We start from the raw sequence: 18,984 nt of genomic DNA, 5'->3' as shown, positions 1-18,984 counted from the left end.
TATTTTACAATTTATTGCCACATTATCCATAAATAATCTGATATAATTTACTATTCGTTAGCAAATTCTATCCTGTTTTCGAGCAAAATGCAGGACAATATCGTTAATTGCATTCCATTGGCTAAAATAAAAAAATTGTTTCATAATACCATCAGTAAAAACACAGTATTAAAAGATATTCTGTAATTGTTATTTCATAATTATTCGTATTTTTTTGTGATTTATGAATATATACGTAAATTAAGTTTTTGTACGAAAAAAAAAATTATTATTAAGAGAATAAGTGATATTAAATGATTATCAAACTAATGAAATATAGTGAATTTAACAGATTACAAATTTATTGTTGTTTAACTACATCCAACCGGATAATAAAGTTAATTAGATACACTGAATCATTAGATGGTGAAATACAAATTGCTGGTATAATTAAAGCAGGAAGATTTGGAATTATCATGTAAACCCATCCGGTTTATCCGGTTCTCCTTTTATTTATTAAACATCGTACTGGATATGAGTATTATTAAAAAAATAACAATTTCTCTTGCATCATAACATCGATTATAATTATATAATTGTGTTATCTAATGCGGCTAATGAAAATGATGATAAAATATCCACTTCATTTATTTTTTATAAATATAAGATGAACAATTTCATCAGACGATTTTTATTTTAAATACTATATCATGAATAAAGTATGATGAATTATGACAGGTTCTTATTTATTATCACAATTTGCTCTTTGAAGAATATTTTTTTCTTATATGATAATCCAATTAACTATGTTAGGTTGTTAAATAACTAAAAGGGTGTAAATCAATCGAAAATTAATTAAAATTAAATATTAAATTAGAAATTAAATATTTATTAATCTTTTTAATCGAGCAATCTTTTTTTTTAAATTTCTGAAAGCACTATAAATATCTTTTTGTGGAATATAACATTAGTTGTGAATAACACCTCATTGAGTTACCACTACAATCCACATAATTTAAAGAGATCGTATCAGTTATTCATTTATTAATGCAAAATTAATCTAACATGGCATTTTTCCAGTTTTTTTCACTGATTTGTTTCGTTTCTGTTTGTAAGTACATAATTTTTTTTTCAAATTTTTATTTACGATCACTTATATTTCTGTAGAAGCCTTAATTAAGTAAACTGTATCACATATATGTACATTAAAAAGGAATTCCCATTGAAATTCCTAAAAAATTATATACTAGTACTATGTAAAACTTCTGAGGGTAGAACGTAGACCGTTCACATCACAGTTTTGAAAATTGTTCTATGAGTCGTACAGTAGAAAACAAGAATCATAAAAATAGCAGATTGATGAAACGCTTAGAAAAAAAAAATTAACCAAAATAAAAAAGTGAAAACAGAAACAGAGAGGGACGGAATGAACGACTGATTAATGAATAACAATCCGCTGGGGTAATTATTACACTATGGAGTTACTAAGGTCCAGGACGTGTAGCCACTTAAATCTTTTAATATCCTCACTGTTTTCTAGGAGGTTTACCACAAAGTGTTTAACGCGGTCATTTAGTGGAAGTTCATAATTCAAACTGAAACGTTTTTTTTCTTCCTTGACGTATCGTAGACCCAAATATTCCTGTATTTCACTGTTTTTAGAAATAAAAAAAAAACACGGACCTTCAGATATACACCTCGTTAGTTTGTTCTGAAATCGCTGTATTATTCAAAAATTTGACTTGGTTACCGTGCCTCATTATTGGACGCCATATTTTCATATTGGTCTCAAAATATCTGAATATAAAAGTAGACAAAGATAACTCAGACTTCCTGCCCAGCAACCAGTACGTTTCCTTAAACTTCATGTTAAGTTGCTTTCTCTTCCCCTCACGTGAACCTTCCACATCAAACGACGATCCAGGTGAAGACTCAGGTACCTTACTTTTTCAGTAAGCGGGATTAAAATGTTATCAAGGTGGACCCGCGGGCAGTCTCCTTTTCTCATTTCCAATGTTACATGACTCGACTTGGCTTGATTAAACCTTATCTCCCAAGTACTCAGCCACCTGTTGATTAAACTTAATTCGGATCGTAAATTACTTGAGGTCACAAATAGATTGTTATTAACAGCCGAAATAGCTTTCTCATCGGCTAAGAACATAAATAAAAATATTTTGATAAATGTTATAATTATTAAGAAATAATTTTCAAAAGTTTATAAAATTATTTCTTCAATAATATTTTTCTACATAATAAATCCTAGATATTTTTACTATCTTTCTATGAATATATTTAAAAATTACTAGTTTTTTAAAATGTTTTTAACTGTGAGGGTTAATTGATGAGACAAATCCAACTATAATTTAATAGCCCTCTATTATAAAATTTAAAAAATTAAACACCTTTAAAATCCTGTTGTTAATAATCTTTTATTTCACGTTAAATATTTTATTTCTATTTTACCGACTGTTTAGTTAAACTATACACTATATACAATACAATATACTATATAAGAAGTACGATAATCGGGTAACATTTTACAGATCTTAAATATTCCATATTTAATTATATATTTCATATTTTTTATTTCAATTGGTTTTTCTAAAAGAAAAAAAATTGAGCATTAAATAATTCCAGAAAGATATTTTTTTATGATTGCCTTTTTTCTTGCTTCATATTCCTTACTAAACAAATGTTACAGGTTGGGCGTAATAATAACCTACATTCTGGCGGAATTGTTAACATAGTTTCTAGTATTTACAGGAATACTATTGTCTGTAATAATAACAATAAGCAAGGTTTCGTTTTAGGACCTTTGATCGATTACTTCAATTTTTCACAAATTTAAATATTTAAAAAATCTTTCAGTAACGAAAATATCAAACATGTGTTGAAGTTTTATAAAAATTGTGGTAATACTTTTATGTGTTTTTTCCGTTTTTTGAAAAACAGTCTCAGTGAAGATATGAAATTACGTTGGTTAACAGATTAATTATTATGGAGAAAAGTCAACTGTCGATCTTTTTTCCACAATCATTATAGAGCGGCCAGTATCTGATCTTTTAAAATTACAGATACATTTCGAAATGTAACAGCTCTTTGCCACATTTGGGTCTGGTTTGTTTTTAATAAAAGTCAAATTTCATAATTTAATAAAAGTGAATTTTTAATAAAATTTGGCATTATTATTTATGTATATGAGGGCTTGATGTCATTTACTATTTAGTAACTATCAATTTTTCTGACAAAGGGCAAGAAAATACAGACCATATAAGTCCTATGTATTGAAATTTTAGTAAAAAGGAGGTAAATTTTTTCACTTGATTCAATGCCGCTTATCTTCTGATGTTGTTTGGTATTATTCAAAGCCCTATTAATTCGCGGGAGAAAAAAAAAACACTTTTGTTTGTTTTTTGTTGTTTCTGAAGGAAAAAAAATCACATTTTTGTTCTATTTAAGTGATTAAAAATTACATTAATAAGTCACTAATATATTTTTCCCACTAGATCATGAAATCTCAATAGAATAAATATCCGGTTTAACTTTCCCAAAAGTTATTAAACTCATTGTCGGCTTTTTAAAGAAAACTTTTTGGATACGTATTTAGTTCGCCGCCAAGTTTCCAAAAATAAAGGTCATAACCATAATTACTTTGCTTCATTCAGTTTCCTCTAAAACATAATTTAACCATACATTAATTAAGACCAACATCTATAAAAAAATGTCTAGATATGAATGTAAAATTGGTAATTTTTAAATATGCAAAATCGCAGTAAATTTTAATTTTAATATAGTCGTAAGGAAAGCTATAGAAAAAAATATATTTAGATTATTCGTATAAAACCTGGTATCTGATTTTCATTTACTTTTAAATCGTAAAATATTCCTAAACCACTGCAAGATTTTACTGTATAAAACTTATTTAAAAACAGAACGTATTGATATGCATACTTCTGATTTTATTTTTTAATTGAATTCCAATTAAAAAATTTCTATAAAAAAATATCGTTAAACTTTTGCACCTGAATAAATGCATAAATCACTGATAATTTCTTGCAGGACTAAAATTATGTTATTTCATGTTGATATATCTTAAAATAAGATTATTTTATTTATAGTATTATTTTTATATTATAAAATTACTATTCTAATTTTTTATATTAAGCTTTAGCAACCGAAATTCACCCATTTGATTCAATTACGGGAGTTAAAGAAGATCTACCGATAGTGGATGACGAATTTATACCAAAAATAGCCGGAGGAACTAATACCACAATTAATAAACATAGATATATTGTAAGTAAAATTTATTTTTATTCTATTTACTATTATTTTGCTTAGAATGCAGTTATAAGTATGAATATATTACAAAATAAAGTGTCGTTTACAAGAGAAACATAACGTGTTAGGAAGCAGTGTCTTTAGTAAGTAAGAGATAGTGTGAAATAGACAAAGAGAACTGAGATAGCAAATGCGGACACTTTCAAATACTTAATCGAATCTAGATTATATAATACTGGTTGCAACACCCTTGGTGTGAATAAAGTGACTTGTTGAAATTGTTATTCTACGTAAAATATAATTTTTAAAATTTAAGTCCTCGTTATTTGGTAGAATAAGAAGCATAAAATCGATGTTAAAAACTGCAATATGGTTAACGAAAGGATTAAATTACAAGTATTAATTCTGATTGTAAGATGTAGATGCTCGATTTAACTATCATAAAGATCTACGTAAGCTTTTATGTAGACTTTATTTATTTACGTAAGGTGTAAAAAATCAAATCCGCCGTTACCAAATTGCTGGAGTAAATTTAAATTAGTTTAGTAGATTAGTTTAGTAGATTAATATCAAGGTGTTATTTATTAGTAACAGAAAATAACATTTTTGGAGAAATATTATTTTAATATTTCTTTAAAATACTGTAAAAAAAATTAGGCTATAATGTAATTAAAGTTGTAAATATGACATAATTTACTACTTAATAGTTCATTATTCGGGACTGCAGTCATCACATTTAGCGGCATAGATTGGAATAAGACTAAAATTCTCAAATTAGGACAAAGGAAAAACTACCATTTCAAAGCAGTTACAATAAACCAGCCGGAAAAATTACCTTTAGAGTGCGGAAGACAACTAAGCCAGTGAAATGTTCAGATAGAATTATGGATGGAAGAGTTTTGGGGGAAGGAATATTCTTCTATATGTGCAGAGTTACTGTAGAATCATTATATTAATAAAGATTATATATTTTTAAAAGAGGTTATATATTGATTTTATGAGGTTATAAGAGACATTTAAATGGTGGAGGAAAAAATTGCTTTCTAATCCTTCTAAATCTTAAAAAAATTTTCGTATTAATTTAGGATGATTCCTTCTTAGCCCTTGTTAGCATTACTAAAAGAAAAAAAAACTACTTGAAATTTAAAAATATTTAAATAAAACTTTCCTTCAGTTTATTTTCTAAACCCCATTTCACGGTTTAGCAGTATTATGGGGGTATTATGGTTTAGCAGTATTTAGCTTGGTTTAGCACAGTTTAGCAGTATTTAGTTGTATTATGGGGTTCTAAATTGTCTGTAAATATAAAATTTGTTATAGTTTTGAATTATAAGATTATTGAAGTATTATACATGTATTATGACAAGCTATATGACATTATACACAGTATTCTCTTCCTTATTTTGTATCTAAATTCCTAGTGTAATTTCATATCAGTCAGTTAATATTCCGACTGGGTATCATACATCACAGCATGCATAGTTATGGATAATTGTATAATCATCAATTATGCACGTATGCATAATTATCTACAAAAGAAAATTTGTTTTATGAGCTCATAACAGGTACAAACAATCTTTGAATGAAAGGAGAAGATTCAGAAGTAATAAAAGTATTTTGATTTAGGAAGGTGTTTGCGACTACAACTGTATTAATTTAAATTTATAAATACAGTTTCTCTTGTAGCAACATTACCTTTTAATTGATGAACGCACAATGGCAATCAATCTCCTCTAATACTGATAATTCTAAATATTTTAAACTTATTGCTCAATTTTGGAGGAAAATTCGTTTGCTATGTAATATTAAGTTAGTATAATTAAGGTTTTTTTATTAATTACACTTTATTTCAGGTATGGATTAATACAAGGGAATCAAAAAAGTAAATTAATTAAAATAAAAACTTAAGGAATTTAAAAAATTCTGAAGTTAATAAAATCAAATGTATTTTATAGTTATTTTTTTTTTTTTAATTTCAATCGACGGTACCCTCCAAACTTTTCACTTTCGTATAACGAATCAAGTTGTAACACTGAAACAGAATCTAGAAAATAGAAGGAACAATAGATGTAATATTATTTAAAATTGATGTCACATTTTTGTAAACTACGTCATGATCCAAACAATTTGTTTCATTCATAAAATAAGAATTCCGTAAAAAAAAAATTATAGAAACATCATTGAAGTAATTGGAGAGTTAAAAGTTTAAAAACTAATTACAAGTTTTTATTACAAGAAATTAATATTTTCATTAACCTACAACTATTTTTGAATGTTTCAAATTTTTTCCAGAAAATCGGATCGCCTATCCCAAACACAATTCCCAGAATTATATTTGCTTTTAAATATTAATTAACCATTTTCATTGATCTGCTCAGAAAATATTTAGCAATAAAATTCTTTTCCTTCAAATACTACTGAGGTAATCCAAAAATAGTTACAGAATTCCTTAAGGAATCCTCTTTTTTGAATTTGAAAGAATGATAAACCATAATTACCCCATTATGTTAACAACTATAATTTAATTTAAACGGGTTTAGGTTTATCTTTAACTGATATATTCCAAAACACGACATGATTAATAAATTTTATTAGCATTAGATGAAATCAAAATCCACTTTTTTCTTTCTTGACAGAAGTATTGCAGTAAGATAACTATTAAGAATATTTTAACTATCTCATAGACAGAATATTTTAATATCTCATTAAAATACATTTTAACAATATTAACCATCTTTAAAATATTTTTAGTAATATATATGTAATAAATTATTAAAAATATTTTTTAAGAAAGTTTTTAATCTTTCATTAGAATATATTCCATATTACCAATAACGTAGAGTTCTCTTCGTTTATTATTGTAAAATTTTTAAACCTAAATGATCTTTTACAAAAAGATTAATAAATGATCTTATTGAAAAAACAGGTCTTTATTGAAAAAAAGGGTTTTATTGTCACTTTTAATACCCTTTCTTCTGTTTCAGGGATCACTACATCACAACGGTACGTTTGTTGGATCAGTTGTAATACTTAATAATAAATGGGCAGTCACTGCAGCATGGAATTTATTCTGGTAGATGAATTAGAATATATTATAAGATATAATTATACTCTTGTCAGACAAAATTACTTCTTATTTGCATAGAACAATTGAGCAAGATATAAAGTTATATCTTTAAATAATATATAAATAAAAAATATATATAGACACAATATATAATCTATGTATGTAAACATTATATATAAAGCAACTTGGACTGACTGATCCGTCAACGTTCAGCAAAAGCTACTGAAGATAAACAAATGAAAATTTGTTCATGTTATTCTTACGGTATTCAACGCTAAGAAAGGATTTATTTTTAAATCCGAATTTAAAGGGAACCTCCTAGTGGACTAATATTAATAATGGACTATTATTATAATACTAGACTAATAACCAGTTTGACTAAAATTTTTAAGATGTAGACCGATTTTTTTGAAACATACAATCTTAGATCACTCAGTTTTTCGGGTCCTGTATAGACTTAACTGTTGCTCTGAAGAAATTACAATATACTGATGTTTTTTATAAATTGAACAGATTTTTATTTTTATTTATCATTACAACTCTCACAAGCATGAGGTTAATGAACACAGAGGGGTCCAAGGTGCAGTGCCCTCTGGCTAAACGAGAAGGCCGAGGGAAGCGAGCCATGATCGACTAAAAAAATATCCCCCTGACACCGAAGGGAAACTCAAGTAACTATATAGCAAAGGTGAAGCTGCGATAGGGAAGCTAGATTGGAAATTATAATACATTTTTTCTTTATCTTCATTGGGCTTTTGCTTATCAGTTTATATTGGATATTTTCAGTTCATTAATAAGATGTATTGGTCTGACAAAGATTGTTCAATTTTCTCATCTTCCTTTCATTTTCTTTATTTAAGACAACAATTCGTTGTTTATCGTCTATTCATTCCTTCTATATTTTTAATAAAAAAATTTATTTAGGTTTTATCAGGATCTAATAAAAATCTAAAAAAAAATCTTGATTAAATAATCTGTAATAATAAATAACTAATTAAATAAACTTGCAATTAAAAAATTATTGCGGGTGAAAGCGTGATGGGGAACTCTAGTACGCATATATATATATATATATATATATATATATATATATATATATATATAATTATATCATTAAAAAAAGATTATAGGTATAGGATCTTGGCGAAGTATGCCAAGGTAGATTCCAACACCAAAAGATTCTAAAATATCTACAGGACACATAAATAACTTCTAAAAACAATAATGTTATTCAAAAATAATAAACGTCCATCCATATTTACTACGGGAAGGGAGGTGTGCTTCTTCATTGTATTCTTTACTAAGTAAGTGTTTTCACTTACTAATATACTTTGGTACATCACCAAGTTTTCAAAAATGTCGATGATATCTGGTCTTACTATTGTCATTTTTATCACAGGTGTGGCTGTATCAAGAATATAATAATTACTTTCAGAGAAAACAAACTGATTGATGTTTGGTATTTCAACTTTTTTTAAATAAATTGATAGTTATAATTAAACCTAGAATCCATAGATAAAAGCAATAATGTTTTTTCTATCGAGAAACAATGAATCCTACTCAGCAGCAGAATTAGTTATGGTAAAAAAAAACAATGTCATTTTGGTTATTTAGTGTATCCCATAAAGATACTTAGATATTTGATTAACTGTAGAATTAATTTTCGATAAATTTAGCTGTAATTTCGCATCGATATGAGAGAGGATCGATGAAGGATTTGTGAATTTATGAGCAGTTTTTTATAGCGATGAGAAGAAGATAAAATTATCCAGTGAAGGGCATGTCAGAACATAATATTTAAACAATTCTAACTGTCTGGCCTTCAGATTAATGGAACATGTTTTTATTTTATTATTAATTTTCGTTGATTATTCATTGATTATATAATCAAATAATAATGGGTGTTGAGTGTATAATACCCCTAAGTGTATAATCAAATTGAGTAACTTGAAAGCGTCGTTTTAAAAATAAAATATAAATAAAACAAATCTAAAAAAGAATTTATGAATCCAGGGGGATTAAAATTAAACTCAAGGATTTACACACTACATTGGACAGACACGTTCATTCGGAAACAAGAAATCCATACAATCACTACAAATAACAGAATCTCAGATCAAAAAATGACACATACGTAAATGACAAAAACATGAAAATCTCGTTAAACTTGAAATATGTTATAATAATAATCATACTAAATCTGAAGATAAAACTGTACCTATTATATAAAAAGGACACACAACATAGATGAAATATATTATTCAATTACATATTTAAGAGCATACGCTTTTTATGACGGTATCCATTAACTACAGTGCTACCAGAAACTCCGCTGAGAAAGTTGTTATTAATTAGCTTGTAATGACTTTTGAACGATCGCGTTTCATTAATATAAATGCAAGTCGTTTTCTATTTCTTATAACACAAACCTCTTTGTACTAAAACAGAATGGTATATGCATTAGGATTGAGGTTGGTAGATTTACATCAATTTACATGGAGATTTACATTTTTATTCATGAAGATAATAAAAGACAACTCTCATCAGCCTTAATTTTACCATAAGTTAGATATTTAAACTAAAATAATTTATAGAATTTTCTATTTTCACATATAATATACATATATATATATGCATTTTTTACAGGGCACCTGCAAGTTCGTTTATCGTGAGATTTGGAAGTTCTTATGCAAATAAGGAAGGTAATACTGTGGGAATAAAAAAATACTACATATACCCACATTACGCCCAAGAGTGGATATATGACATCGCGTTACTAAAGTTTTCACAAGTCATTCCATATTCTGGAACTGTCAGAGGAATAAAGTTGGCTTCTAAACTTCCTATATCTCATACTGAAACCATAGTTAGTGGATGGGGTTGGGTAAGTTAAATTGAAATTATATTTTCTACCTCATAATTTATATATTATTTTTAAAAAAATAGTATGGTATCATAAATTATTGACTATTATTAATTAACCTTGCTGATTAATTGTAATTAATAGTTAGTTTATCATACTACTCTACGAATAGCCTGAAAGTTATCCTCACGTTCAATTTCGTAAAGAAATTTTCACTGTACTTTTTTTTTTTGGTTTAACTCCGGGTTCACCGTTAGGCATGTTTCAGAGGATGAGATGAATGATTTGTACGTGTGTGAAAATGCCATGCCTGACCGGGATTCGGACCCGGGACCTTAAGGATGAAAAGCTGACACGCTACTACTCGCGTCACGGAGGCCGGCTATTTTCTCATATTTTAATTTAAGTTGTTTTACTCATAGATTTTCACCTTTTTTAGATTTAATCAGTAATTTTGAATTGTTCTCTAATTACAAAATTATACTATACATATATGCAATAGTAGTGTTTCTATTCAATAGTAGTGTTCAGTAGTAGTGTTAGTATTCATAGTGTTTCAATTAGCTGAAACGTAATCCTAAATCCTGATACAATTCAACGAATTTTTTATTGTAATCATATCAAACAAAAATTTGGTGTTTTAATATAAGAGTAATGGTTCCCATACTATACGCTCCTTAGATCCTCAAGAAAAATAAATTCAGAACAGCTACAAGCATCAAAAAAAATGTTTATAGCACACTGTTTAAATTTTGTCCTAAGATGATTTGTTTTTTTTATTTAAATTTTGGATATTTTTCCTTGATTTATACCCTGGAAGATTTAAACAAATATCTGTAAAATATTTATTCGTAAGTTATATTTTAGTACTAGTCACCAAAGATAAAAAACTCAGTTTCCACACAGGATATGTATAAATTAGAATTGGATTCTTGCTACCTACAAAATCCTTTCTGGTTACACTATTCCCAACATTGTACTATTAACATTTCCAATACTGCTTCAGATACACCAGTAAAAATACTTCGGATCTACATGTTTATACTTTCTAAACTTTGGTAAGTAGCTATTATACTGTTCATTTTAATCGACCATTAACGGACGGGGCATATTATACTTATTGACCTTAGGCCTCGCCACATCACAGATACTTTATTTCCACAGATAATTTGCCTTGGTAACTGTACCCGTCTATTAATCACATAACCAATCATCTTATGCTTTGATTGTTCAAAAATATTCTGGATATTCTATATAATCGCGAATTTTCTTGGGTGTTCACGTATTGTATGAGTATATTATAAAAATATTGATTAGCTAATTACATTTATCTAGTTCGGTAGAAATAAGTAAAATCAAAATATTACATATTTATTTTTATTTATTTACTAGCGAACCCGGAAATGCTTCGCTATTGCCAGATTTGAGTATATTTATATTTATATATATATATATATATATATATATATATATATATATATGGCAGAAAGGCTCCTGAAATAGACGGAATACCTGTAGAATTACTGCGCAGTGCAGGTGAGGAAGCGATTGATGATAGATTATACAAACTGGTGTGTAATGTTTATGAAACAGGGGAATTTCCGTCAGACTTCAAAAAAAGTGTTATAGTCATGATACCAAAGAAAGCAGGGGCAGATAAATGTGAAGAATACAGAACAATTAGTTTAACTAGTCATGCATCAAAAATCTTAACTAGAATTCTATGCAGAAGAATTGAGAGGAGAGTGGAAGAAGTGTTAGGAGAAGACCAATTTGGTTTCAGGAAACGTATAGTGACAAGGGAAGCAATTTTAGGCCTCAGATTAATAGTAGAAAGAAGATTAAAGAAAAACAAACCAACATGCTTGGCGTTTATAGACCTAGAAAAGGCATTCGATAACGTAGACTGGAATAAAATGTTCAGCATTTTAAAATAATTAGGGTTCAAATACAGACATAGAAGAACAATTGCTAACATGTACAGGAACCAAACAGCAACAGTAATAATTGAAGAACATAAGAAAGAAGCCGTAATAAGAAAGGGAGTCCGACAAGGATGTTCCCTATCTCCGTTACTTTTTAATCTTTACATGGAACTAACAGTTAATGATGTTAAAGAACAATTTAGATTCGGAGTAACAGTACAAGGTGAAAAGATAAAGATGCTACGATTTGCTGATGATATAGTAATTCTAGCCGAGAGTAAAAAGGATTTAGAAGAAACAATGAACTGCATAGATGAAGTCCTACGCAAGAACTATCGCATGAAAATAAACAAGAACAAAACAAAAGTAATGAAATGTAGTAGAAATAACAAAGATGGACCACTGAATGTGAAAATAGGAGGAGAAAAGATTGTGGAGGTAGAAGAATTTTGTTATTTGGGAAGTAGAATTACTAAAGATGGACGAAGCAGGAGCGATATAAAATGCCGAATAGCACAAGCTAAACGAGCCTTCAGTAAGAAATATAATTTGTTTACATCAAAAATTAATTTAAATGTCAGGAAAACATTTTTGAAAGTGTATGTTTGGAGTGTCGCTTTATATGGAAGTGAAACTTGGACGATCTGAGAAGAAAAGATTAGAAGCTTTTGAAATGTGGTGCTATAGGAGAATGTTAAAAATCAGATGGTTGGATAAAGGGACAAATGTATAAGTGTTACGGCAAATAGATGAAGAAAGAAGCATTTGGAAAAATATAGTTAAAAGAAGAGACAGACTTATAGGCCACATACTAAGGCATCCTGGAATAGTCGCTTTAATATTGGAAGGACAGGTAGAAGGAAAAATATTGTGTAGGCAGGCCACGTTTGGAATATGTAAAACAAATTGTTAGGGATGTAGGATGTAGAGGGTATACTGAAATGAAACGACTAGCACTAGATAGGGAATCCTGGAGAGCTGCATCAAACCAGTCCAATGACTGAAGACAAAAAAAAATATATATATATATATATATATATATATATATACAGATTAAATGAACACAATTGAAAGTTTGATAAATATTAATACTTCACAACATTACGGGACAAAATTTAACCTTTCCCTTTTTCCTTTTCTCTCTTTTATTCTTTCGCTCTTTCCCTTTCCCCATTTCATTTCCTCCTTTTCACTTTTCATTTCCCAATTTTATCATTTCCTTTTCACAGTTTCCTTTTTCCCATTTTCATTTTTACCATATTCCCTTTCCTCATTTCCCCTTTTCCTCTCCATTTCCCTTTTCTTCTCCCATTTCTCTTTCCTTATTTATTATCCCCCTTCCTGTTTCACCCTTTACTTTTTCTCCTTTTTCTTTACCCGTTTTTCTTTTCCCCGTTTTTCCTTTTTTCTTTTTTTCGTTTCTCCCGTTTTACCTTTTTCTCTTTCTCCCTTTTCCCCGCGCGTAAATAGGTCCAGTAGTTTTTTTAGTCTATATCCGACATACATATCGGAAACACTGAAATGGAATCGTAAAATGTTTAGTATAGTATCTGTTGCTTTTACGTTCAACAGATAGCGCTGTATAAAATATATATATATATATATATATATATGAATATTAACTTAATTGTAATTTATTTAAGATTATTTTTCTCTTGATTGGATAGAATTAAATATAATAAGACGAATTTTACTTAAAAATAAAATCTTAATTAATTTCTTTGGTTAACCAATCAATTATAAAAACTTATAAATTAAATACACTACGTTTCACTTAGAATTCTCTAAGCTTCCTCAGGTGACAATACACTTTCATACGCACATACAAAATTCTCTTACATACTTGGTATGATGTGTGTATGATTGTGTATTGTCACCAAAGGAAGCTTAGAGAATTCTAAATGAAACGTAGTGTATTTAATTTATAAGTTTATATAGTTGATTGGTTAACCTAAGAAACTAATAAAGATTTTATTCCTAAGTAAAATACGTCTTTTTATTATATATATGTCAAGAATACACACGAGATTTAAACAAGTGTTCTCGTAACACAAGTGATCTCGTAATTATACTTTTTATTTTAAATTGACCTTTCATCAAATGATAAGAATTACAGTAATAAAGTAATAATAGATAAATATGCTAAATTAAAATTATTAAAAACACTTATAACCAAGATTGTTTACAATTGAAAAAACGGTAAATAATTTTTAAAAAAATGTTCTTTGAAGTTAAAATATCTTTACTTTTACGTAAAACCAGTCATAAATAATAAAAATTAGCTTATCTAACCAATTAAGAAAAACGAAGTTCTTTAAAAACTCTGTGTCTATGTGACTGGGAATATGTATGGATTTATATAATTTTTTTTCAATTTATTTAAAAATTACAAGAAAATCTATTTTTTAACCTATTCTCTGATAATTAATTACGTCAGACAAAAATAATTACAATAGACTCAGAAAAAGACGTTCAAAAAAAATTTCTCAACAAATGAATTTTTTTTCTAAATTTTACAAAGAATAAATCTGTCCTCGCTATTATAAGATATGTACTCCCTGAGGCAGTACTTCGTTTTCTTTAATTCCAGCTTTTTTATATTCCTAATAGCTCTCATTTCTTTTTAAACCGCTTATAATTTTTACTATTTTTCTACTTATATTTTTAAAATTCTATTTATTTTTTAAGCGTTGAATAAATCCTTGTACATCATGAAATTTCTGATCCAGTTTTAACGAGAGGCCTAACCTAGCCCAGTACCAACTTGTTTTTGGCGTGGTAACTAGCTCACAAAGATGTGAGATAGAGATCACTATCCATAATGCCAGATTGAACTACGAGAAAATTGGTAACTTCATGCTTCCCCTAAACTACAAGGGACAGAACTACTCCACAAGTCTAACTTTAATTGACTGGTAAAGTATACGTTTTACTTTACCTCTACGTCACTAAATGAGCTCCTTGGAATCTGCGCAGGGCTCCGGGTCGGCCGGATATAAAAGTGTACACTCTTAAACTAATACTTCAGAAGACGGTTCAATTCAGTCTCTTTTTGTTAATTACGTTAACAAAAAATTAATTAGCTATTAATTTTTGTTTGTGTTCTTTTTTCATTTCTACAACTTCCTTTAAGCTAAATACATTAAAAGTAGTAGATAATCCTGGGATACCAAAGTAGTAGCGACATTTACAAAATGCTGGTTTACAAAATGATGGTTGTTATTAAAAATTTTCCCCAATAATAATTATTATTAGTTAAATCTAATAACACATCTGGTAATCATATAAATTTAAATTACGTTAATTAACGTAAAACGTTAATATTAATTTCATGCTGCTTAACTTTCGTGGTGTAAAATTTTTAATTTTATCTTCTCTCCTAAGGAAAACTAATAATTTTTTTACATCTCTTGTAAAAAAAAAATATCTAATTAAAATAATTTACACTCTAGATTTTTTTAATGTATTTCAGGATAAACACATAGAAGCTGGAACAAACATACTACAAGAAGCTACGGTAAATTACGTTAACTTTAAAAAATGTAAACCTCGTTACAGTGATGTATCTGGTTTTACAAAATACAGTTTCTGTACATCTACACAAGGAGCTGGGCCATGTGCTGTACGTATATTATTAAATTTAAAAATCATAGTTATATATTAAATTCTTACTACCTTGGAACATTTAATTTGTTTTTTTAACTTTGTTATGTATTTATTTTATAATAAGTAACAGGAATCTTTCAGATACGAACTTGTAGGTGTATGAATACCCATTATTGATTAGGTAAAAATAATTTTATCTGATCGATCTACGTGGTTTTGTTTGAAAATTTAACTTGCTTACAGCATCGATTTTATCAGAATGCAGATAATTTTAATACAAATTTATATAGTAAAGAAATAACGTGTGCATTTCTAGTATGGAATATAATGCTGTTTAAATATAGATAACATACATTCCGGAATCCCTTTGATCATTAATCTCTGGTTGATTAGTAATATTTAGTCCAATAACTGTGAAACTAATTCTACGTTTCCAATTTTTACATTTACCAATAGTTATTTTGTCGAATACAATCCTGAGTGAAGAATACCGTTAGCCAGCATCCCATAAATATTAGCCTAGTAAACCAATAAAGTATTAACTAGACTATAAAGCTGGTTATATGACAAACTAAAAAAGTGAAACCAGCTTTCAGGATATTCTCATAATATGATAACATAATTTTCACACTGAATTAAATTATATATAATTTTATTATAGTTGGACAAGTACTATTATTTGCTTTCAGTAGCTATATTATATTGCTTCTGCATTGTACAGCGTTGAGTGTAGATAATTTTATAGGCGGGGGAAACTATTTTTTGAGTTTTTCAATTGGTATTGGCCAAAGCCATAGCAACAATTCACCACCACTACCATTGCTCATCAGTACTATTCTTCTCTTACATTTCAGTCAATCAAGTACAGCCTTCTCTCCCTTCCAAGATTTTAATCCACAGGTGGACTAACCCGCTATCGGTATTGGCTGTAGTCATAGCAACAAGTAATTAAATTACACTGTTTTGGAATGTTAAAATAAATAAAAAAATAATTATGTGGAAAATAATAATATTGACTAGTATGGAGTTAAGAATTTGGAAAGTTTAGAGTTAATGATTTTAATTTATGTATAAAAGTATAATAAAAGATAAAATAAAGCAAGTCTATAAATAATGAGTAATAACGAAATTACCATAGGTTAAGATGGCACTACTGTTCCTTTAATGAAAATAAAAATGATTTAGAAGAAATACTGAATGATGAGTGGTACGGAATCAAATTAGAGAAATGAAATAAAATTTAATTTTAAATTAAATAAAAGGAAAAATATGTTATTAAATGACGTAAAAAGGAATAAAATGGTGAAATAAGTATATACGATATATCAAAAATATAATTATTTAAACAGTAAAATTACAAAGGATGAAAATTGTAAGTAAGATTACAGATTAGCTCAAGAAAGGGAAAGCCTTTATACAGAGAAAAAGTTACAAAACTAAGGAATTAAAAAGACGGCTAAAATTAATTTTACAAAATGCAGCACTGTTTGGCAGCACCAGAAAGGAAAAAACGGAGGTTTTTGAAATACGATATTATAAAATAACGGTTGAAAATTAAGTATGTTAAAAAACTCAGAAGGAAGAAATTTAAGACGATTCAGGAAATAAAGAAGGATGTGGCAAATTAATTTTAAATGAAGAACTGGGTTGATTGGTGACACTAATCATTCAGGGTTATTGATAAACGAAGAACGTGTATCAGGTAGAAATTTTCCTACAACGAGATTAAGAATGCTTAAAAATGTCAAAAAATTGTGATACGCAAAGGAAATATTCTTATTAAATAAATTATACAGTTTTAGTAATTTTATTTTAGGTGAAACTTTTAAATTAATTAACAATATTTATTTTGGAATAAAGGTAATTACAATAATTTTGCATTATATTGGAAACAGAATGATATTTTGTTATGTCTACATAATATAGAGGTAAAATATTTTTTTTTTTTCAGAGAGATTTTGGAAGTCCATTAGTTTATAATAATAAACTAATAGGAGTGTTCTCCGGTACTTGTGACTGTGGTGGAACAGTACATCCAGCTGTATATGCTGATATAACAAAGTATCGACAGTGGATTGAACAAACAATAAAAAAACATTCTGATTTTGAATAAACTACACAAATTAAAAAAAAAATGATGTGTATATATATTTATATATCCTACTTCACTTATATATAAATATAAAATTGAAACAGAAAATACCAATATTTGATTGTTTGTAACAAACATAAAATGAAAATAAAAATATCATACGACATGAATAACTACAATGATTTCATTTAAAATAATTTAGGTATAAATATTTATGACTCTCATCTAAAACTGATAACAGTCTGTATGCAGCCCAAACAAATTTGTTAATGTGTTATAAAAAACAACTTATACAAAAAATATAAAAATGAAATATAATACATTTTTTCATTCTTTATGAAAAACGTTTTTTTTTAATAACGACATCCACTTCATTTTCTTCGGCTGTTTCACACTTTGAATTTGATGTAAAGAAATGGAAGCTATGCTTTCCGGAACAAATTAATAAATTACATCACCTTCTATATGTATGTATATTGGTGTATGCATATACATATATACCTTTACACATACACACACACACACACACACACACACAAGCGCGCGCGGGCGCCAGATACACAGAGTAGGGTGTTAATAAAGTATGGGAACCGTTAGTTCGTTTTTTTTACATCAAAAGTTTTGCTTCTCAAAGTCCTTTAAAATAACAACTTTAACCTTTTCATTTAAAATTTTTGGGTTGTCCTTATATGGGGCATCTGGGATATAACGATTGGATATTCTCATACAAAAAAAAAAAACTTATATATATATACGATAGGAACATCTGCTAAATTCAGTTTTTTTATATTAAACGGTTAAAATGTTATTAAGGGGTTTCATACTCTGTTAACACTCTAGGTGTATATATGTTTATACAAGATAATAAAAACTAAAATTAATTGTGTGTTTTCTCACAATTGAGTATGTTAGAAGAATCGAATAATGCATCAAACGTACGTTCCTAATGGGTATTAGCTGTTATGAAAATAATTACTTGATTTTGGATATTAAGTTGATTTTAATCCTTTTTGACACATTACAACATTACAGGATATTTTTTTGTTTATGTGAAATCTGAAATCGGATTACGTAAAACTAACATATTTAACAAAAATTGATAAATCTTGCTTGGAAACTTCCACGCAGTCTTTTAAACTTTTAAAGTGTAATTAGTTTTAACCATGTA

At 27.9% G+C, this 18,984-nt stretch overlaps 1 protein-coding gene across 1 annotated transcript; it reads left to right on the top strand.

Annotated features, from left to right (window-relative positions):
• The first annotated feature begins 961 nt into the window (after positions 1–961).
• On the top strand, positions 962–18,065 carry LOC142324486 (trypsin delta-like). The gene is made up of 6 exons (XM_075365310.1): positions 962–1,090; positions 4,148–4,278; positions 7,248–7,336; positions 9,977–10,214; positions 15,591–15,740; positions 17,676–18,065. The coding sequence occupies exons 1-6, from the start codon at positions 1,045–1,047 to the stop codon at positions 17,835–17,837; spliced, it is 816 nt and encodes a 271-aa protein (XP_075221425.1). The 5' UTR covers positions 962–1,044; the 3' UTR covers positions 17,838–18,065.
• Positions 18,066–18,984: the final 919 nt, after the last annotated feature.

The sequence above is a fragment of the Lycorma delicatula genome, chromosome 5 (assembly GCF_047948215.1).
Source record: "Lycorma delicatula isolate Av1 chromosome 5, ASM4794821v1, whole genome shotgun sequence".
Lineage (NCBI taxonomy): Eukaryota > Metazoa > Arthropoda > Insecta > Hemiptera > Fulgoridae > Lycorma > Lycorma delicatula.
This window is presented reverse-complemented; position numbering and strand designations above follow the sequence as displayed.

What these genes read in the sequence shown, in the direction of transcription:
- LOC142324486 (XM_075365310.1), top strand. Translation starts at nt 1,045, where the DNA reads ATGGCATTTTTCCAGTTTTTTTCACTGATTTGTTTCGTTTCTGTTT. An exon ending in GCAGCATGGAATTTATTCTG is followed by an intron (nt 7,337 to 9,976) that starts GTAGATGAATTA and finishes CATTTTTTACAG; the next exon opens with GGCACCTGCAAGTTCGTTTA. An exon ending in AAGGAGCTGGGCCATGTGCT is followed by an intron (nt 15,741 to 17,675) that starts GTACGTATATTA and finishes TTTTTTTTTCAG; the next exon opens with AGAGATTTTGGAAGTCCATT.